Genomic DNA, 24,522 nt, shown 5'->3' on the forward strand with positions numbered 1-24,522 from the left:
TCAAAGATGTTATCTAATTAATAGGTAGATTATTAAGCTGTTAATATTTTATAAAATGTCAATGTTAATTAATATTATAAATTTGTAAATTGTAATGTTAATGTTATAATATTTATTACACCTAATCCAAGTTACCTAGGTATAAATGATTTGCAATAAGTATCACTATTATAGTTGGGTAAATTTTCAATGTTTTGAATGGGTATTACCTATAATAATTATTCTGAAAACATTTAGCCACTTAGGTTTATCAATATTAATAATAATAATAATAATAATAATAAAAAAAAAAACAAGTTATTGCGAAATGAATGAATGATACTCGAGCAAGGCCCTTCATTTAAATGAAATATTATTTCTTACGCAGTTATGCCGCTCTTAAATCATTGAGTATCTAATTTTTGATATGCTGTCTTGATCGTGTTATGATGCAACGGGTTCAGTTGTCTAATAGGTAGGTATTACAAGAGTTTAAACACTTCAAAACCACAACTTTAATAATTTAATTAAATGCGTATAATAATAATAATAATAACAGTAATATTGTAATAATATAATTTTAATATTGACCCAGTATTTTTGAAATCGTTTGTTGGGTTAGGCATTATCGCAATTAATCTAAATAATAAATATAATGTAATTTAAATTGAACCGTCAACGCATGTATTTAAATATTTTATAAAAATAATAATAAATAAAAGTACCTAATGTTAATTATAAGCTACCTATGAAATAGTTTGGTGGTTGTTTTGATACATGTCGTGTAAGTAGTACGTTGTGTATCATATATATAGGTATAATATTATGCAGATTCAATGGAAATATTAGCAATATGTATTTTTTAATATCCACATGTTTATTGATTTAAATCGTTTATAATATAAGCACTAATGGTGGCACAAATGCATTGCGTATTAATTTATTCTTAAAATTTGATAAGTCTGTTGAAATACATATTTCGATACTTATAAGTTCATCATCGAAAACAATTACTTATGTGTAATCACATTAAAGCCGTAAATCACGGCTCTATATTAAAAAACTACATAATATTTTTAGAAAAAAACCGTATTTTTTTTAGTTTTAAATCATTTAATCGTTTGATAATTTAGATTAGGTATACGTAGTATATTGTTCAGTGTTATAAATAGTTTTATTATGTATGGTGTACTCCTAACTCAAATTATTTATTTGAGTATATGTTATTGATACTTGTTTTATGTTGAAAAATTCTACGGAAAGACTAAAATACAGCTTATTTATTATTGGCATAGGTTATAGGTTAAAGCAATGTTACATTAAAGTATATCTAGCAGTTAAGTTAGAAATAATAAACAACGGTAGCAATAAATTATCGCAACAGTTCTATTGATCTATACGAAAATTAAACTTTTGAGTAAACCTTATCATCGAGAAGGTACCTATTGGATATGTTAAATTTAAATTCAATGATAAAACATTAGATCCCAAGATCCTTTCTAAGCGGAAACATGTTTGGCGTCTGCCTTCATTTCTTAGAATATTTTATAATTTTTTATATTACGATGAGTAAGTTTTATTTCTATTAGTAATATGTATGTTCAAGTATTTTTTATGTATATTATATTCAAAATTATTTTTATTAACTTCTATGCTAACCTTATAAACGTAAAAGTAGGTATCTTAAAACTATGTAGATAAGATTGTGGTGTTAATGAATTAAAATTAGTCTAATGATTTTTTAAATATTATTGATTTTATTTATAAAATATTAATAGCGCTTAATGGCAAAACGGTTTCAATTGAAACAAAATGATTAAAATCGTTATTTATTCATTTAAATTTTAAATATTTGATTATATCAAAATGTTATCTTCAATTAATGTCTATAAAAAGAAAATATTGTGAATATATATTATATTTGTAATAACAATTTATATGAATAACGTTACATAAAACTTTCAGGCCTTAGTTGTTCATTTCATAGATTCTTAACTACATAATAGTTAACAAAATGTCGTGATTTTAATGAGTAAGAAAAATACTTATAAAATAAACATAAAACACAATTGTATTGTCACTATTACGAGTATTTTTGATACTTTTAATGTGGAAGAATAACTTACGAGGAACCATGCATTACGTTTTCAAGATTTTCGTCTTAAAAAAGGTTTATCAACATACTCGTAATTTGAAAAAATCAAAATAATCTAAAATTTTTAATTTTTATTCTTTCTATTTTAGCTTAAAACTATTAAGCTTAAAAATATTTTTTAAATAATATCATGCCTAGAAAAAGGTAAATTAAAAATTACTTTGTATTGACTTATAAGTTAATAATAGTTGCTAGTAGTAACTATTATATGAAATTATTTTGTAATAAATAATTATAATTATTGTATAGGCGATACTTAATATTTCATTATTAGCACCTATGTGATTTGTTTTTGACAACAATTTGCTCAATACCTAGCACACATTATTAATATATCAATAGAATATAAATTATTAATCGTTAAACACTAGCAGTGCTATATCAACTTTCCTAATTTTATTTTTTATATTGTTCTGGTAAGAGTTGATTAATCAATCCACGTAAAAGCTTTATTGAAGCTACACCCGCGGTCGTCATAAAAACGCAATATAAAATTAATGTGCGTATACCTATAGTTATATACACCTACCTATTTTATCGGCATATACAGAAATACTTTTATAAGAGCACAATATAATAACTACCGCGTTTAAGTTACCCACCGTCAGACTGTACGACTATCCCATAAGGTTTACGTGTTATAAGTCGTTTGCATATTAGTGAGAGTAATGCACACCGCGAGGATAAGCAATAATTAAAATAATTACATGCTTTTACGTGCAATAAATCGTTATTAATCGGTGCACACAAAATACAAATGTTACAAGACTATGTTTTAATATATTATAGTAACACGACCGGAGTAGGACATGTAAATATACACATAATATATGATTTGTTTGTGTGTGTTTTTATTGTATATAGCATAATAAGTGTTTAGAAAGTAATAATTCTTATATATCTCGGTTTGTTTAAGAAAATAATAATGAAAAAATTCAAAACCTAAGTACAGTGGCGTTGTTGGTCGTATGCAAACACGACTAATATAGTAATATACTGTACAACTCTTATGCATATATAACATAATATTATACCCATAGTTCTATACATAATATATAGCAGGTATACACTATATACACTGTTATGCATAATACGTATAGCGCATAGTGTCAGAGATATCAAAATGAAATCATTTGCCAGTTTTGCGCAATAAATTTATTTTTGTAATCCATTATTACATTACATATATACATATATATATATATATATATAGGTATCTGTATAATACATAACTCAATAAAAAATATATGGGCGACACCTTTTGACCTGCGATCCGTCAAGCTGCCGGGAGGTCGTCGACGATTCGTGCAAGCCGTACACCGTTAGCGCGTAATATTATTACATTACATATTATTATTATTATACGGTTCAGCCAAGTCTTCCTAGGGCCCATTTAATTTATTATAAAAATGAATATATTAACGCACATTTTATACTATTACCATTATTGTCGAAACAACTGCGGCATTCCTCCGTAGCTGTCCATTACGAATTATGTGGGACATAAACCGCTGCCGCCGATGCTGTAGCCTCGCTGTTTGTTATTAGTATTTATAACTTGTAAGTGAATACGTATACTGTATACCTAACATTAACGTAGCGTAATAAAAAATATATGTACCTACTGTAGAACGTTGTGAAATTTGAATAGGTTCGTAGTGTAAAAAAATTGAAATTTTGAAAATTCAATTGTGCACTATTAACATTATAGTCAATAATAATAAACGAAAAGTAATAATATTTTTTGAATTACAAAAAATAATTAAAATCGTCATTTTTGTTTGAATACTTATCTAATTTCGTAAAAAAATAAACTCGAAATAATTATCAAAAAAAATTGTGCATCGTATGTGTTTATCTCGTAAGATAGATTTCTGTATGGCGAATAGTTTATTACATTTTTAAGTATCAGCTATTAAAATTGAAAACTTAAAATATTTTTAACTAATGAAAAATTTGCAAAATCTGTTCGTGATTTTGAAAGTTAGATTTTCTAGCTTTTTAATCGAGCTTAAATATTTTTATTTATAGTTATCAAAAAAATCTTAAAAATTCTAAAATTGTAAATGCTTGTAAATAAAAGTAATAATTAAAGTAAATCACAATATTCATGGGGGGAGGTATAGTGATAGTGACTCTAACGCCATCATTACTTTTTCTCTAAATAGGCAAAAACAACGTAAAAATAGTTGAAATCTAAAACTAAAATATTGAAAATAAAATTTTCGTCTAACTTATCTTGAATTTCGAATAATTTTCATTGCTATAAGGTATGTAAAAACATTATATTTACATATTTCTTTATGTTCAATGAGTGTAATATTTAATACACATTAAAAAAAAAAACCAGAGATGTCGCTATTATGTGTAAATAAATGTATACTGTATAGGTTTCACTAAAGTACAATTTTTAATATTGATAGATTACAATTTTCAAATCACCATAGCCCTCATAGGTTCTAAACTCGCATATCATGAACTTTATCCTAGTACACAAAATTAACTCGCTTGAAATTAAATTTAAATCCTTACGTCACATCGTCACAACTTTTAGAAAAATGTTCTGGTAAATACGTAATTTGCAGTAAAGAAAAGGAGAGTTTTTATCATCACAGGACTCTCCATAATAGTACACATTATGTCATTATCTCAAGAAATTGTAAAAATCGCCTTAAAGTATACAAAAAAAAAAAAACAATCAAAAATCAGATTTGCAATTAACTGTAATAATGGAGAACAAATGGTGTGAGCATGCTTGGTAAATCATTCTGTATACTCGACGTTTGTAACTGTACGTCGATATGTCGATCGTTGAACCGCGATGTTCGTCCGAGGCCGTTAATGGAGAATCACGACATGTGGTGCAAATGTGCAATGGTTACTTATATATAAGTTACATTGTCAAAGTAATATATACCTATACTGTATTAAATGTAAATATGTAAGTGCACACCTATGGCTATATATACTTATCCGATTATCAGCAACACGTTGTACCGGTCTATATGGCCACAACTTATTTAGTACGATATGTATCATCGCTTAAGAGTTAAGCGGCGACGCGCGCACATGTCTTACGTTTTTGTAAAAAAGGTATATTTTGATTTATTAAAAATACTATCAACTGCATTAGGGTGGTACGCAAAGAAATTCATTTTGTTGTCTTCTGTATAAAACCGCAAAAATTGGGATAGGTGTTTTTGATCGCGGTGACGCGATTGCCAAACGGTTGTCTATAGGTGCAAAAAACGTATAATTAGTTATTATAATTCTGTAGATAAATTTACCATAACGTATTAATTTCTATTTTTTTTTTCACTCGCATGCGCGTTACAACTTTTGTAGTCTATTGGTCATTAGTAAATACTTTTCGCGTATACACACGCGCGGCGGTCCATTAAAGCCTTAACCTTTTGGACTGAACCACATGCCTCGCAGGCTAACTGTTGAAACAATTATATTACTATAGATAATACACACACACACACACACACACACACACACACACACACACACACACACACACACACACACACACACAAATATATAACCGCACATATATAGAATATATTATTATTATATATTTATACATGCGTATTGTATTAGCACTGCCGCTGCGGCGGTCTCGCTGTATACGTTCATATATTGCAGCGGGACATTACGGTTTTTTTTTTCAGCCAGCTCTCGTATAATGGGCCAGAGATTTGTTTTTTAACGATCTCCACAATCAATTCAGATCACCGTAATTATTATTGAGCTCTGATATACTGGAGACCCCATTGTTCGCAACAACCGGTATTGTAGGTATATTATAAAGTGCTATGTGGATATAGGAATAAATAATAGTGTTCGATATGCTTATAGAGATAACGATCCATTTTTTTTTACCCCATATTAAAGTACCTATCTAGACATGTCGGTCAGCTGTTATTTTTTGCATCGTACAAATTATTATTATCATTAATTATCCATAATAATTATTCCACAGTAAAATTCCGCAGTTATTGCATCTAAACTAAACCATAAAAATATTGCGCAAAAATCCAAGTAAAAATAATTTCAACGCCAAGTTCGGTTTTATCGTTATACTTACTGTCTATTCATTATAGATCAACTTTATATAGATAGGAACACGTTTCAATAATGTTTGTGTGTTAATTTTTTATGACTTATGAGTTATGACTTTCATTTTCAAGCACAAAGAACCCCACTATCCTTGTGACCAATAAGCATTAAAAACAATTAGAATAAAACACTTGAAAAATATATCATATACAAAACTAATAATAATCAAACTCCTCCATTCTGACATATTTAAGACAGCTACATAATATTATATTATACTATTTAGCTACTTGCTACTATATACATTAATAGTCAATACATATTACAGCATACACTTATTTACAACAGGTAAACAAATAATTAAAAGTTACAATGTTTTCAAAGAAGCAATGGTATAACATTTATAAATAGTCTAATCAAATGAAAAAAATTATTATAATATTAACCGTATGTTCTTATGGATAGCTTGTTAATAATATTAATATAAGGTAATATGTAATAATAATTAATATACCAATCCAATAAAAACTATTTCGAAATAACTTCCTATATAAAATTGCATTTATAGGTAGGTATAACCATTACTATCTGTTGAGCTAAGTATGTGAATATGATGCAATTAAGTTTTTTTTTTTTTATTAGAAGGCAACAATGAATAAGGTATTTTATTTTTTTATTAGTATAAAAAATGTATAAAATGCGTAATTGATTATCTCGCGTTTTGCAGTTAGCTTGAAACTGTCTACAAATTATACTTGACTTTTTGATATCAACGCATTCAATTCGATTTCTAAATTATTTATTTATTATATTAATTGGGAAAAACGAGTCGTGTCGATGTTCATAATATCAAACACATTAATATTATATTACAATGCGGTTACATTGCGATTATGGCTTTTTACGGTTATGTATATTATGTTGATCACAATTGTAATGATTCAAATGGTCTCTATGCACAGGCGCACAGCTATGGCATCGTGGTATTATGCGGAAAATATATTGAATTACATTATAACAATCATACTTTTGTCTCGAGGAAGATTTTTGTTTTTTCAATATTCATAATTATTATTAAAAGAAATAAAACGTTTTATTTCATTATACTATGCTCTGGTGAGCCAATATGCATGTTCAATGAACTTTTGATAAGTAAAATATCATCAACAGGCGGTAGTAATATAATAATATATTATAATGTTCATGCTGTATATTATCCGACAGTCGGCACGAAATTAATCCACATTGAAACCCAATATTAATTTACGGCCCTCCAGGCACTGTATACATATACATAGGAAATTATACACATTTGTTTCCGCACTGCACAACATTACGAATACAAATAGCAATAAAATAACAATATTAATGTATAGGTATGTAAGCTTCCCGCTTTCTGTCTGTCCTTGCTCACACGACGAATGCAACATATCTCGATCGCGATATTATTTGCTGTTTGCATATAATAGCTTTAAAAATTATGTATCGCTAATACTTCAATAGCTTAAATTTATTATTTTCCGAATCAACGTATTATTTTCAATATTCAATAGTGCGCGCGGAGACAACCTGCAACGTTTTATGTGTACCAACTCGTAGTATGTGAAATTCAGTTCTTAAAACGACCACTCATCGATTTTAAGACATTTATATTCTCTGTCCAGAGAGAGTGTAGATATAGTTTTTTCCATACGACTGCTGAAGGCTTTCACGGTTCCGATATTTCGATGCCAAATATTCTCTATGTATACTAAATTTTCTGTTCAGCATGAGCAAATGAAGCATTACTCACCCCGTCACATACGACAAGCGGTACTATTTTTTTAATCTATTCGTCTACAATGGAAATTGGAATTAGTGTACACCAGTGATCACACACGTGTCAAATAAAAGTGTTGGTTAGATTTAATTTTCTCTACGCGTCAAACTACGTGTGTCTTGTTGCTGAAATAGTTAATTTAAGAAGAAATAAAAAGGTCTATCATTCTAGTCATGAATTTTTGCTGTTTTGCCAGTTTAAACTTTTTACATATATTTTATGAATAATTTTTTAATTTTAGTTTTATAAATATTTTACACGATTTGTACACATGTCATATTCAACTAATGATATCTTGAATTTAAAATATTTTACATTTGAGAGATTTTTATATTTTTTAAGTTTTTTTTTAATGCATTAACTTCTGAAGTTTGTTCTCAGAAAAATGAAATTCATTTGAAAATATACAAACCTATAGTAATAAATCAATTTTAAATAAACACCGATAACATAAATAATTTATTAAAAACGGTTACGTTTAAATATTATCAAAGATTCATATTCAATGTGGGGGGCCATTTTTAATTTGTGATCTCTGGTTTTCGGTCGATCGGTGCCGTTGTAGCATTCGTTGTGTAGTCGTGACTGCAACAAGCTACAATATTATTAATGATAAATCAATAATCAAATTGAAAAAATGACATGGTCCGTGCACGTGTAGGTTTTCTAACGTATTTGATTTCTGAGGGGTGGGAGGTGATGACCCCATGATCCCTCTGGATCCGCCACTGGAACTGTCAATCAGAAAATTTTCTGCAGATATTATCAGCTGACAAATCGCGACTTTGAGTGGCATTTCAGACGATGATGACGGTTTGAAAAAAATAAATACTCCGTTCGCCGATCGAGCGAGACAAACGATAGGTATCTACAACGATAGTAGGCGTTTTATGGTAAATTTCCCGTTTGACTGCTTTATTTATTAGCAATAATATAGGTATTCGGCTCAAGGTATATAAAATTATTTTACACATTTCACGGAAGCTATAAATTTAATTTGGATCGCGCGTGTATATAGATTCCTATATATAATATATAATATGCAATAATAATAACATAAAATGTTGACATAAAATAGTACTAAGTATACCGAAACGATATCCAGTAATATATTTAAAGTATTAAAAATATTTATTCTTTGTTGGAGGGGCTTAAAAAAAGGGTTTTGTGAAATGAGACTGAAAAAATATACGTATACGGCATCGGCATCGGCGTGTTCGTCTGTCGCGATTTATGGATCAGCGTATTGGTATATTTTATTATGCTCGCCATATAGGTAAAGTTAATGATCGATCAATATAATAAATAATATTTTATTTAGTATATAATATTGTACACACATTATTTGCACGACTCGTAAAAAACTGGTTATCCGATATGATTAATATTGAATTATGTTCGATATAATAATGATTTTTTTTAAACATTATTTTTATCATTATTTCATTACTGATATTTATGACAAATCAACTATCAAGGTGGATAATATAATGATTGCTTTTCTGAAATGAGATCAACTAGGTCTGAGGTCAATAGGTTTATAAAGTTGGGTTGTTAAACACGTTTAAATGGATAAATGGCAATTTTTCACTTTAGTTATAATTGATCTGCTCCGGTTTCGCAGTGTTACCTAAACTTTTACGCAGGGATACAGGCGTATATAATAATAATAATGTAATAGTATTATTAATTATAACTTATAGCTATTAATATCCATAGAGACATTCAAGTAGGTACAATATAACTATAGTATTGCACGTCGTTCATAGTAGTAATAAAAAAATGTTTTTATATTATTTATATTTAGCATTTTAGTATTTTATTATTGCGTTTCGCGCTCCCGACGTTTCTCACGCCCACTATAATAAAAGTTATGCGCTAATAATAATAATAGTAATATAAAATATAACAATATAATTATTTTGATTATTATAATAACATAGTTTTTCGTAACACGTTTAATGAACTACTCGTTACAATCGTACGACTCTAGTCACCTGCAAATAATAATAATATTAATAATAATGTTAGAGTATGTGTAGCAACTTTTTTCAGCAACCGCCACGCCACGCTGTCCGCTGTTACCTGTACCGGCCGTACCTACACAAACCATACTGACGAAATCGGCCAACACCCAAATTATAGGTACCCAATAATGTAACAAAAGTAGATAGTTCGGGGGCGTTATTACAGTTTTTCAGTAGTTGGTGTCTAAATGTTTGCGGGCCATTTTTAAATCATTACTAACCATTAATGCAAATAGGTTAAAGCTGTAGGTATATATATATATATACTTGGTGTACTATCGGTATGTGTGTAGTATAGGCAGACGATAAGATCAAAACAATTATTAGACTTTCTTTTTCATATTTTGTTGGAATATTATCGATTTTTGTGATATCTTATATTAGCACGATTTTTCGATTTAGTTAATGTCCAGTGGATGTTATCTGCACAAACGACAACATTGTCCGAGTCGTGCAAAGATAATATTTCTAATATTCTTTACAATATAATATAATACTGTTATCATTTTTCTTTTGATAAATTTGTTGGATCATAGCAAAAATACAGTTGAAAAGTAAAAAATATACAAAAATAAAAATAAAAATACTGAAAACTTACAATACATATATGCGCTTTTGTTTGACCTTTGACAGGTCAGAGAAGGAGTTTCACAAAATTATAGGTACAAAAAAATTATACACATTCGAATAAATGACGCGTCTGTTATACTTTCTCGTGTATAAAATATAAGTAGTAAGTATTGCATGTCTGCATACAGATAATGCATTATAAATATAGGGGAAAACTTTGTATTAAAAATGCTAAAATCGATGCATTATTGTGTTAAAAGTACTCTGAAATTTCATTATATAAATAACAGTTGAATTCAGTATCAAAACATTTTATATCATTATTTTAACTTTTAAGTTGTAATTTTTAATTTCTACGCCGCTTAAAGAAATAGTTTTTAAATTTTCAACAAATAAGATGTTTGGGATTACTTAGGATGTAAGTAAAACAACTTAACGAGGCTCCTTTATTTCTAATGTAATAATACGACACCGCAATCGCACATGAATCACGGACAGCACCTATTCTATTGTGATTTTGGTAAAAGGTGCGTACAATGTAAAATTAAATCCAATGACTCAGAATAAGTGATTATATTATATTAGATATATATGTATTTAATACATTGTATTATATATATATCGATCGGATCTGATTGGCAAGACAACAATAAACTCTCGTCTATACTCTACAGAATCACTGAGTTAGAGTTTTGATATAGATAACAATGTAACATTCACTTCTCGTATCAAAATTGTCACTGTCCTTATTGTATAGTATTTTTAAAATAATTATATTATAATTCGTTATTAATTTTAAGTACTTGGCACTCGTAAATAAAACTAAATGTATAAATCATGTGTATGTATAAAGTGTTAGGTTAGATTAGGTAATTTTTGTTTAACTTAAATATCATAATAGGTTTAGTCAGAAATGGTTTTTACATGGTATATAATGATTTGTCATTGAATTTAAATTAAACACATATTTTATAGTGTCCTACTCAATGACAAAGTACTGTCACAACCTAATATAACATGTGATATTTGGGGGTGGCATGGATATGCAATCGTTCTCCAGGAATTATTCGATTGGGAAAACTGTACCGACTCAAAAAAAAATTTATATGTATTTGACCCAAATTTGAGTTTTGGCACGCTATATAGACGCACGCGCGTAGAATGATAGCATGATGCTGATACCGATGTCTTAACTCTAAACATAATATTATTATTTAGTATATGTGATACTGTCGAGAATACGAGACGTTATTCGGGGGCGTCGTCTGTTTAAACGATTATCGTATATGTTTATTATTTTAATGTTACAGTCTCACACGACCTGTAAAAGCTGTATTGTTATTATTCCATGGTAAATGTGAGGGTTTGACGACTCGTATTGACCGCCTTTATATATCTTAAATTTTAATATATATTTTTATCATATTATTGTATTTTTTTTTTTAAGAAAATGATCGCGGACACGTTTAACCATATACACCTATATGGAGATAGTTAACTGGTACCTATATGAGTGTAATGTACCTACATAATATGTAATCGCGGACGACTAATATATTATTATTTGCCATAAAATAAACATGAATCGCTGCCGGGTGGAGATATGAACGTGAATACTACAGTAAAATATTGTATAGTTAGACCGAGTACGGCGTAAGTGTATACCTACGCTCGTCTCTTTGCAAATAATATAATATTGTCCTTAATCCTTATACAGTCACAGATTTTCCTATGAAAAAAATATATCTTCGTTCCTCTTTATACATTAAAATATAAAATACACTTGTAATTATATTATTGTTACGAATGACCTTAATAGATAAAATAATATAAATAAATAATGTACCTCTTATTTGAAAAAAAAAAGAACAGTTCCGTAGTTCGTTACACCACCGGAGGCTACTTATATAATTAATAAAACCTGATATTTTATTTCATTAGTATTATTTAATAGGTTTTTTTATTTGCTTTTTGCGTCGATTTACTGAGGTCTAAAACTACCACGTGGCATGCACTATACGTGTAGATGCTTAAATAAATGTAGGTATAAACATATACGCGTAAATTATTTTTTTTTTTTAAGAAAATTAGTATATAGCTGAATTAATAATTTTAATGACGTTGTAATAATAATAAATATGTTGCGCAACAAGCGGTCACTCAAACAGAAAAAATCTAGGGTGGAGAGAGGGAGGTTAAAAATCATAATCAATATAAATAATTCTAATTTATAAATAAAAAATAATTTCTCATGACGTTTTGTGTAGAGAGAGAGAGAGAGAGAGAGAGAGAGAGAGAGAAAGAAACACATTAATTATAACTGAAAATCCACACTTTAGATTTAAAAATTTTAATCTAACTAACATAACATTTCATGTATAAAATGTTAACATATAATAGTTTAGCTAAAATTAGAGTAGGTATTTGCAGATTTATTCTATATCTTTACAGCGCGTCTGCAGTTGCCACCGTTGTTGATATCGTGATTTTATCGTCGTTTGTTTTGAAACACAATACAATCGTGTTCGCATTGTTATATCCGCGTATTATTATAATATTGCTCATGTCATAATCATAAATAAACTTTAACTGCGTTTTGTGACCAAAGGACGATTTCTGACTCTCGAGTAGATATAGGTATTTCTTAGTCAACACAGCTATATGCGTGGACCACTCGTCCGGTTGAAATTACTATAATTAGAAATGTTGCCATATTTAATAAATAAAATATAATGAACTTGAGAGTACTATATAATATTACGTTTAATATATTATTCTTTTTTCATCAAATATTATCACTTTTTATTAGTTTATTATTATTATTATAATTGTAATATGTATATTTTTATTAAATTAAAAGCCAACGAATTTATACTATAATCCAATATAAATATATAATATATTACATTATCAATATATATTTGATTGCATAAATATTTATTCTAAAACAACATGCAACGTAATAAAACATTTTTAAATAAAATAAACATTTAAGATAATAAAATTTGTAGTGGAAAAAATGAACCGACATAAATTACAATGCTTTATCAGTGTATCTCGGTTTTAGTATACAGTTTTATAGTGTACCTTAGTTAACTGGCAAATCAGTATCGGTGTATTTACCTTATTCTGTGAACTAATTTGATTCGAGATGAGGGCACGAAGTAGATGGATATCAGTCTTGAGTCTATAACGGATTGGATAAAGTACTTGGAGTACTTTTAAACGTTATTCAATATTTTAAACTTTCATAATATCTCTAAGAACAAAATCTAAAACTTGTTGAACATACTTTCTTAGTATATTTGACTCAACTAACTACATGAGTTTTTATTTTTTTAAACCACTTATGCATTTCAATTAAATTTGAAAAAATATAAGTTGTGTATTAAGTATATTTTTAATTGTATTTTTGAATTTTATAATTTAATAATAAATGTAATAAATGCTATTAAGGTATATATTATCATATTTTTTTATTATGACTTTATGAGTACTAGAAATTTATTTCACAATTTGTAGTTTTTTTTTTTAATTTTTACAATAAGAGAATTGATGTGGAGTGGAAAAATGGTTTATGCGGATGTAGTGTGTGATTCCAGACGTAGCTAGATGGGTGTTTTAGTAATTTAACAAGAATATTTCGATTGGAAAATTCGGATTCTATTAATGTTTAAGCCCTGTAGTTGGATTTCATCAGATCATGTATTGGCTCGAGGAGAAGCTTTTAAAGAAAATGTCTAGTTTCAAGATTAATACGTTAGAAGTCGTAATAGTTTAGAGCGGTTATTCAAAGTATGGCATTCAGTATATGGATGTTAAGTGTCCGCGTAAGCCTTCGGTATTTATATGTATGCTTATAAGTGATACCTGCAACGTTTTGTTCAAAGGAAGAGGCAGGTAATTCATTATGTGATCGTTTATTTGTATGAGCGTGATTGGATTTTTTTAATGACTTTTTTAATTATTGTGTCGATAAAACTATTTTAAAATACGCTAATACTTTTCGAGATAATTAGTAGTCACTGTTTTAAAAAATATATGTGCACACTGCAAATACTCGTAATAAAACAATCGTAGTATATGCGCAACCATGTACAACTATTTATTATATTTATTTTCATATGCGAAAACATCGGTTCTTGGATGAAATTTGCTCACCCGCACGCACATGATGCTGTTGTCGCGAATAACGGAATAGAAGTCCGCTGTCGCGTCTTGTCTCGCGTAAACAAGCGTAGATACTTATTAGTTATTACTGCACGCGGGAGAGATCGGAGTGACGAGATTTTATCACATCTTGTATTGCGCTGAGCTTATATTATATTTATAGGTAAACACGTATCCATTACAACAAATTTATTATAATGATGATAGTCAAATAAAAATGTTTATTTTATAAGTTATATTATTATTTATTATACACGGTAAAATAAAATCTTATACATTATGCAACTTTTTACACTTCCGATCGAGTAATACGTAAATGTATATTATATATTAATACTAAAATAACTTATTATTATTTATTATAATTTAAGTAACTATACGAATGTTGACATATCTACACCAAAATAATTGGCTATAGTCTCGATATATTGTTTAAAATTGCACTGCAGTATATGTATATTATATACATTATACATATTATATCATCATTCACTATCAAATGTTGACATTTACAGAGTCCGGAGTCATAAGAAATTTACAATAATAATATAATACTACCTATATATTATCGTTACCTAAGAACTATTATGGTCAATCTCAGTTCTATCAACTTATCAGAAGACACAAAATACTGTTGTGTTGCTAGAAATGTATTATATTATATACTGTACATTGTACAATATTAGTTTATTGTATTGGTTGATAATTTTGATAAAATGTAATTACTCACTCAACATTTTATGTAATAATTTATGTCGTAACTATATTGTACGTTCATATTTCATAGATTTAAACAGTAAATATGGAGATTTATATGAATATCAATACTAGATCTGTACTCAATTTTTAAATCTAATATTTTACTTATACCAATAATAAGGAAGCTCTATTAGAATGATGCACATATGATTGATGCAGGTTTATTGATTATTTTTAACTACTGACATCGCACATAAATGTGTGGCATTATAAATCAATTACATAATAGAAATAAATATGTCTTTGTCGACAAAGAAAATTGAACATCAATTTACGAATTTTTTGTCTACTGGCTGACAAATTTCATTTGAGACGAGCACCTACTTTTAATTTTAAAAATATAGAGGAGGGTAAAAGGAATGCTACAGTTAAAAAATCGCACCACAAAAAAGTATATAATTGTAAAATTAATGACATTTTGTGATATGCAAAATATATTGAAAGTTTAAATTTTGTCTTATTGCCTTAAAATATTTAAATTTATTTAGTATATATTTATAATACCATTTTCACCATTTTTTTTTTTTAATAATCATTTTTGTGTAAAAATTTGACTGTTTTAATTTTAAATGAATATGTAAGTTATTTTTGGTTTATCATTTGTTTGTCCAGTGAACTATACAATTTACATACTTACTGATGATTGTTGTAAAATAGATGTATTTGTTATCATTATTGTGTAGGTATTTAATAATCTAATAATTTGGTGGTTATCATTAATGTCTGGTAAAATATTATGTTAATACCGTAACTATGTATAGTATTGTATACATATTATATACATCGTAAATCTTTTAATATTGTCGTCGGCTTTTTTTTTTTAACGGTTCGAGGGAAAGCTTACACTGCTATTTGTCCCTATAAAACTGAGCTGTTTAAAATCAACAACGGATAAATAGAGATACTGAGGGGGAGAGAGAACTTTGATTTTTATTCATCCTGTTATACTTGTGTAGATTGTGAAATGGACGGCGCATATATATATATGTATGTATATTATAATATTATGTCCCGCGAAACATAATGAATCACCCTGCATCGAGGTGGCGCAATTGTACATACCTATTATACACTATACAGGACACGCGTATTGCGCATATTATATTTATAGATAATACACAATATATATATATATATATAGGATCGTACTTGTTTTTATAGGATAGAGCAGTCGCATACTTGCGGTAGTGAGCCCTTGAGGCTTACTGCTTACATACACACATACTGTTTTACGCAGTATTATTATTTAATGTTTAACAATTCTGTAGCGTCAGCGTGTGATTTACGAGGCCGTAATACGTCATGGCGAAAAACGTAACATTTAATAAATTTGTGTTAACATGTAAAAAGCATTTTAATGCGTCAGTCGGTCCATGACTGGACCAAAAAGGACGTCTGATGGAGTGTGCAATTATCATTTTTTTTTAAATCGCAACCATCGAATATCGTCATAAAACTATATTATTTCCAAATACATATAGACATATACATATTTTTAAATCACTGAAATTTATTCAAGGATATAATAAGATTTGTATATGTCGTATTCTTAAAGATAAATTTAAATAAGATACCAACGTTAGACTAAGAGTTTGGTTAGGTTAAGTTAGTGTTTGACAATAGCTTGAATTAATGGATCGCGTATTATGGATATAATCTTTATTTTGAAAAATAAATGATTTGTAAACTAATAATATATTATTTTTTTTTATTTGGCTAAGAATTAAGTTTTTTGCTAAAACTCCTTTGACACACATATAGTTATGCAATCAACAATATATAAGCAATAATATTATAAATTATATTTTCCAAAAACTTTTTTTTAAATTGTATTTATTTTTATAAACGACCAACATCAATTTGATCGAAAATTTAAATAATACTACATAAATGTGTTTATTATTATTATATAATATAGCTATATTGCGGGATACCCATACGAAGAGAAAAAATATCTCGTTGGCAGCAATTCGATTAATTACTGGTAGTATCTATTGTCACTCGAACTGTATTTGTTTCAAAATATATGTAAGACTATCCGCGGAGCACGGAGACAGAAAATTTGAAATTCTAAAGTGACTCGATCTAATTTCAAGACAGAAACTCGAGATCAAAAATCGAAATGCCATGAAGAAATATTGAGGTGGCAAGAATTTCTTTTTTGATGTGGTGTAGGGACATAAATAAAATATATAAAAAATCGCGAACGTCAACAATCATTCATATATATATATATATATATATATAGTTACACAGCATGTCAAAGCGATCGTGATTCATCCTACGCGCGCGTGCGAAATAGGAACATATTTTATGTTATATTATTTACAGCTTATGTATATTACATGTATTAATTATTATGTACGAAAACAGCATGAACCACGTGCGTGTAAATTCCGCAGCCGTGTCAAACGAGCTTTACGCAATCACTGCAACATGGACTCAGTCGACGACAATGTTGACGTTGAACGACGATATGTGCTGCCACGGAGAAGATGACGAGTGGGCTGTGAAAAATATAAAACATAATAGCATAACGTGCATATATATATATACATTATATTTGACTATACATATTAATCATATTATATACAGGCCGATTCACAAAGTATTATATGCCCACTCTCATTTATTCCACTAATAATGAATGTAATCAAATTCTGATTTTTTTTGTACTTTAAATATAATTTTATTCTTTAGACTTTTATACCATTTTTAGGAATTTCTCGTGGCAATACAAACTTTCAATAGAGTATCTTATGTAAATCGAGTACCTACCTTTACACGTTTGATATTACACCTGTTTTAATTTTTGTTAAACCATTTTTAAGGACAATATTATCCTTATTATTTCTTCTAATAGCATACATAATATTAAAAATTTAAAAACTACTGGTTCAAATTTTGATTTAGATACATAAACATTTTCAGAATTTGTTTTCATTTGTTAAAAATAAGTTTATATTACTATAGGATACTCCTTAAATGGTATACAAATCTAAATATCTGAATAAGTACCTACGTATGGTCTTTATGCATATTTAACAATTTAAAAAATTAGAATTATTTGAATAATTTCATTAATCTAGAAAAGAATGGCGGTGTGCACGCTTGGGGAATCCAACTGCACCGTGGCGGGGGACGATAGGAATTTCGCTGCAAGACATGAGAGACGGACACCGCGAAACGTGTTGTGTTTCTAATGATTCCACGGTGATTTTTTTTTTATCATGTATTCCGTACGATCGTGACGAGAATATTATACTGTAAATAGTTTATGCGCCGCGTAGACGAAAACGGGTCTACTGCAGTTTAATAAATAAGTATATATTTATATATATATAACGGACGCAGCAATAATATATTAAATCTTTATGTGATACAACGACTCGCGCGACCAGCATCGTTGTCGAAGAGGCTGCCTTGACTTATATACATCGACGAGACACACGTGACCCGTATATGTGTGTGTGTGTGCGCGCGTACATCCGAATCGTATCAAACCGCTTCTCCTTATACAAAAAATAAAAATAATACTCGTCATTTCAACCGCATCTATCATATATTATACTCCGATATATACCTATAACTGCGTGCGATTTTAATTACCAACGTTCCAAGTACGCTACAGCTTGCAGCGGTCGGAATATTTTAAGTCGAGCTGTGTCAGTGTCACGATTCCATGTCCCGTCTTACGCATTGTATATGGTAATATATAATAATATGTATGGTAAATGATTATGTGTGTGTGTGTGTGTGTGTGTGTATACTGTCTATATTATGTATATATCGACCGAAATACATTCGTTGTCTACATCTGTTTAATAAAATTTATAATAGGTATACATACATAATATAAATTATAAATCATAACTTTATAATATTATGACTTTGTCGCAGCTAGTCGATTCATCTAGGCGAGGTCGACAACATGCATCGCGTCGGGTGACACAACGAGTTCACATGGTGACTGCGTTAAAGTCTCTTTTATTTTATCAAATGTAAAAACTCTTCTTATTATCATCATTCATAATTCTATCTTTTTTAGTGTAATCTCCTCATCATATGTTATTTATAAGTATATGTATTTCTGTGGTGGCAACCTCCATTGTCAACCGTTGTGGATTTTGCGCGATACAAATAGTTGGCTCTTCGAAAAACTATTTATTTTCTATGGATATTTTATATACATCAGTGTTTTATACCCTCATAGGTATAAATATGTTTCGGCCTTCAACGGATTTACTAACTTTGTGAGTAATTCGTCCAAATTTTATAAAATAATAATGTTTTACTTGTGATTTTGGAATTCGTGAGCTTCCTGTCCTTGCTTTGACAATATTTTTATAACTGTTGTTTTTGTGTTGATTTATCCAATTTACTTAAAACAAGTACAAATTATTTTAACCATCAAACCATCATTATTCCTCGCCTAAAGTGAATTATATAGTGGTGTTAGACCTATACTGTCGGTCTGAGGTTGTTTTGAAACATAATACACAAAGCTATTGAATCATAAGGCGTAACGTGTACAACTATAAATGAATAGCAGATCTGAGTTGTAGATAAATTAAATTAAATCACGTTTTTGTTTTTTAAATAAACCTAGGAAGTTTCTTATTTGTTTTACAGAAAAATGAGTAATAATATATATATATATATACAACACAATTTACCTAACGGTTGCAGACAAAGCAGTAATAAATATTATTTAATTAAATATAAAAACATTTTTTTTATAATAGAATTCTAGGTAATATGGTTGATGTAATTAATTTGACAATAATATATAATAAATAAATTAAAACATGCTCTGGGTATTAATGACAAAAAAGGATTGAGCGTGTGCATTGCCATATTAGTGTGCGCCAACACATTTGTTAGTGTAAAACCGCACTGCAATAAATAGATATAACTGTATTACACATGTTATATCACTCTATATTGAGCGTAATATTACCGTTGATTGATTACTCTATTGTATATCAACGATGTTATTATTATTATTATTATAACAAGCCAATGGACACAATACACCGTGTACAATATTATTGTTATTATTAGAGATTCGCGTTTAAATAAGAGCGGAAAATTCACGTTATCGAACGACAATTGAATATTTCTGTGTATTTCGAAGATGAAACTTACGCGGGTTAGAAGAATACGACACGAAAGTCGTAATTGTACAGACAAAGTTGGGTAAAAATAAATTGTATACATAATTATAAATATATTATTATTATATGAGTAGGTCGTAATCACATATTATGATTTATGAATATAATTTTATATAATATATATGATAGAAATAATTACACATTTTTTTTTTGAAAAGTGTATTTTTTTTAAAGTAGGTGTAGTTGTACCTACTGTACAGCTTGTAAACATAATGGCTAAAGGTAGTTTGAAAGTATTATAGTGGTGCAATGCACACATAGACCTATACCCCTCCAGTGACTAACAATAACTTATCAATTGATAATAACCAAATGAAATTCAACCACAGTTATCAATGGTTACTTTATTTAAATTAAAAATTTTACATTCAGAAAATACTCAACAAACCACTACCTCTTTCATAGTGCGACTGCATTAACAATATATATATATTTAAAACGACTCAATGTCAGAGGTAATTAAGTTATATTATTATTGGATGATTAAAACGTGATTTTATATTATACGAATTAACCTAAAACAATTGGCTTTAGACAATTTATTTGACTTTACAGTTTACGTACTAAAAAATGCCAATATTGTAAGTTAGTATGAACAGAAAATAATTCACAAATCAAAATTCATAACTTATTCTTGATTAATTCATGTTAAAGCTATGGATGTCATCACTAACTACTAAGTATTAATTGGATTGTTAACATTTTTATAGTCTAATTATGCGTATTATTCTTTTTGAAACTAACTTTTTCAAAATTTTTATTTTATTTTTTGCAAATATTTTTCGGTCATTTGAATATCATCATTCGAAAGATTTTGTATGTGTCTCGTATAATTAAAATAAATTAGCCAAATCAAAGTAAATCAAAATACTCACAAAAATTATAAATAACAGTTTTGCAACGCGTTATGACCTATACTGCTATAGTGCTATATACCTCATATTACTATGTTAGCACTTACAGTGCTCATACGACTATACGAGTAATATGCCCGACTCAGCTAGATCATTGGAAGTTTTCACGATCTCATCGAAACGATAGTCGTGACGATTTCCTTTGTATATGTGTGTGTGTCTGTGTGTGTGTGTGAAGACTGTGAGAACCGCCGAAGAAATTACTTAATCTCGCGCCTAAAGACCCGTTACTTAACAACCACCGAACACTGCGGCCGTTGTCATAATTCCGAGTATTTATTATTATTATTATTATATTTTATTTTTTAATAATGACTGGCCGTTGTGTTCGCGCAAGCTCATTAAGGCCACTGCCGAAAAAAAATAAATATAATAACCATTTCGCAACACCGCGACTTGGTGTACGAATGTGGGTTTATCCGATCATAGTTTTCAAATTTTATATTGTAACACATTAATATATGTACCGTACCGGGTACTATATGATGTATAGGTGTCGATTTATATGCTATAACGTCTTGTTTTTGTTTTTCAGAAAAACAATTCAGCTTCACGGAAAAACAGAGGTTTGATGGATGGTTCAACAATCTGGCGCATCCGCAATGGGGTTCGATCGGTATGTCAAAGCTTATTATTATTATTTATCCCATTATAATATACCCAACGGCAGATCGTAGCGATTCGACGGATGTCTGGAGATTATCGTCGTGTCAACGTCGTTCGCCATTGTTTAGTGGTAGACACGCATTATAATATAAAATATGATCACGCCGTAGTCGTCTGGTTGTTTTTCGCTGATTGACGTCGGTCGCATTATCATATTTTACTATAATAATAATAATAATATATTATATTATGTATATATTCAGTACAAATGTTATTGTTATATTCTACGTCTCCGCGATCTAGATAATATTATAGTGCAATAGTCATTAATAATAATAATAATGTATCGCCATTCGCCGCCAACGACGACCAATATATACGTACAATATTTTGCCGTATATTTTTAATCGAATGAAGGTTATACAACGCGAATCGTATAAGTACGATATATATATATATATATTATTATAGTTGTATTTGGTTGTAGGTTTATTTGTTTTTTATTGTTGTTATTATATATTTCAACATTTTGTGTACGCCAAAGTTTAGTATAATATTATATACGTGTATACAATGCAGCATTGAAAACACGTCGTAGGAAATCGACAAAACTCGCCATTCCTACGCAGTCACATTTTTTCTGCTATTGAGGACGTTTGCGTGCTTCTACCAATCTTTTTCATCTAGCACATCGTTTGCATTTTCCATTTCCATTGACTCGCCGATATCAGTTGAAATATCTTTCCTCGCCTTATGGCGAAGTCTTTCCCTTTGGTCGTTGTTTCTTTTTAGGGAGGAGTTTCCGGGCAGGACATTTCGTGTAGGATTTGCACCCGTCCGCTAAACGTGCCAAACCGGATGTATTCGATTATTCGACCAAAATCGATCTAACATATATTATGCAACATGTGTAATATACTAATATGCAGCTACAATATTGTTGAAATGAGTTTAATAATACTATATGTTACCTAAACGAAAACATAATTTATACATAATATCATAATAATTAATAAAATAATAAATGCATTATTTTTGTTGAGAATTAAAAAATTTAATACTTTGCAATAATGCAATTACGTGGATTGAATTTATTTTGTGTATTGATTATAATTAGTAGATATTAGGAAGAAATCCCGACAAATTATGATTTTCATTCGAGTCCGTCGAGTACCTATCGACATCAACAAGGGTATCGAAAAAATAATTGAGTACATAAAAAGGTGGTATTCATTTTTGTGCAAATTATAAACACTACTTTTGGTTACTAACAGTGGTGCAAACTACGTATCTTTATTTTAACGCCAGTTCACTCAAAATGTTTTTCCTTTCGGAATATTCTGTTATTTGGCTCGTTGTATGACCTCTATAGATCAATGATTTCTTAGTCTCTCATATTTTCAATTTTTATTTCGCTCAGTCATATTCAGAACGTTTTTTTTAAAAAAAAACTAATGAATATTTTACCTTCAAAAATAGATAGTTATGCCCGTCGGTCACTGTCTTTTTGTCCATTAGTCGTATAGTCGTCTTGTTGCCCCGTCGTCGTGTTCCTTCTGAATTACGTGCAGTATTCGCGGTTTCCCCGTTGTAATAACGTGACCAACGTAATGATGCTGATTGATTACGTTTCTGTGGTCGACGGTTGTTGCAGCTGTCGTTCGGCACATGTCAATGTCACGGACTCGGGATGGACGAAATAATAATGATAATATAATTTCGCAGCCGGTGCTGGGTGCAGTGAGAAGTTCTCTCTTTCTCTCTTTCACACTTTTCTCTTTCTCAGTACAGTAGTATTGCATATATTCACAACATATCATAATGATAAGCGATAACCTGCTTTGTTGCACATTATTATGTGTATTAATTCACTGTACACACTTCCTACATACTATTTGCGATAGAATAAATTAAACATCATTATTGCGATTACGACAATTTCACACACACACAATAATATATTCACATAATGAGATAAGGACTGAGATTTGTATATATTATATAATATATATATATAGATACATATACATATGCTTATAGTTCATGTACGCATAATATAGTAGATATCTATACGTTGCAAATTTGAAACGATTAACTGAGCTTCGCGATCGAGCAGATATCTCACTTATAATTGAGCGCTCAAAACAATTCTCGTGCTCATATATATTATATTTAAATTAATCAATTTGTGTTAATTCATAAACCAAACGTATATTCAAGACGTGAACAATGATCTACTTATCAGACAATAGCACCACGAACGTTGAGATAATAAGAACAA

The 24,522-nt window shown here is 29.1% G+C and overlaps 1 protein-coding gene across 1 annotated transcript in view; it reads left to right on the forward strand.

Moving 5' to 3' along the window:
• Positions 1 to 24,522, forward strand: part of LOC132931714 (dual oxidase) — a 47,652-nt gene that overhangs the window by 4,997 nt on the left and 18,133 nt on the right. Inside the window, exon 2 of the mRNA XM_060997664.1 lies at positions 22,171 to 22,251. Coding sequence (XP_060853647.1) covers positions 22,171 to 22,251 — 81 coding nt within the window. The remainder of the gene's footprint in view (positions 1 to 22,170; positions 22,252 to 24,522) is intronic.

This window comes from Rhopalosiphum padi, chromosome 1, assembly GCF_020882245.1.
Source record: "Rhopalosiphum padi isolate XX-2018 chromosome 1, ASM2088224v1, whole genome shotgun sequence".
Lineage (NCBI taxonomy): Eukaryota > Metazoa > Arthropoda > Insecta > Hemiptera > Aphididae > Rhopalosiphum > Rhopalosiphum padi.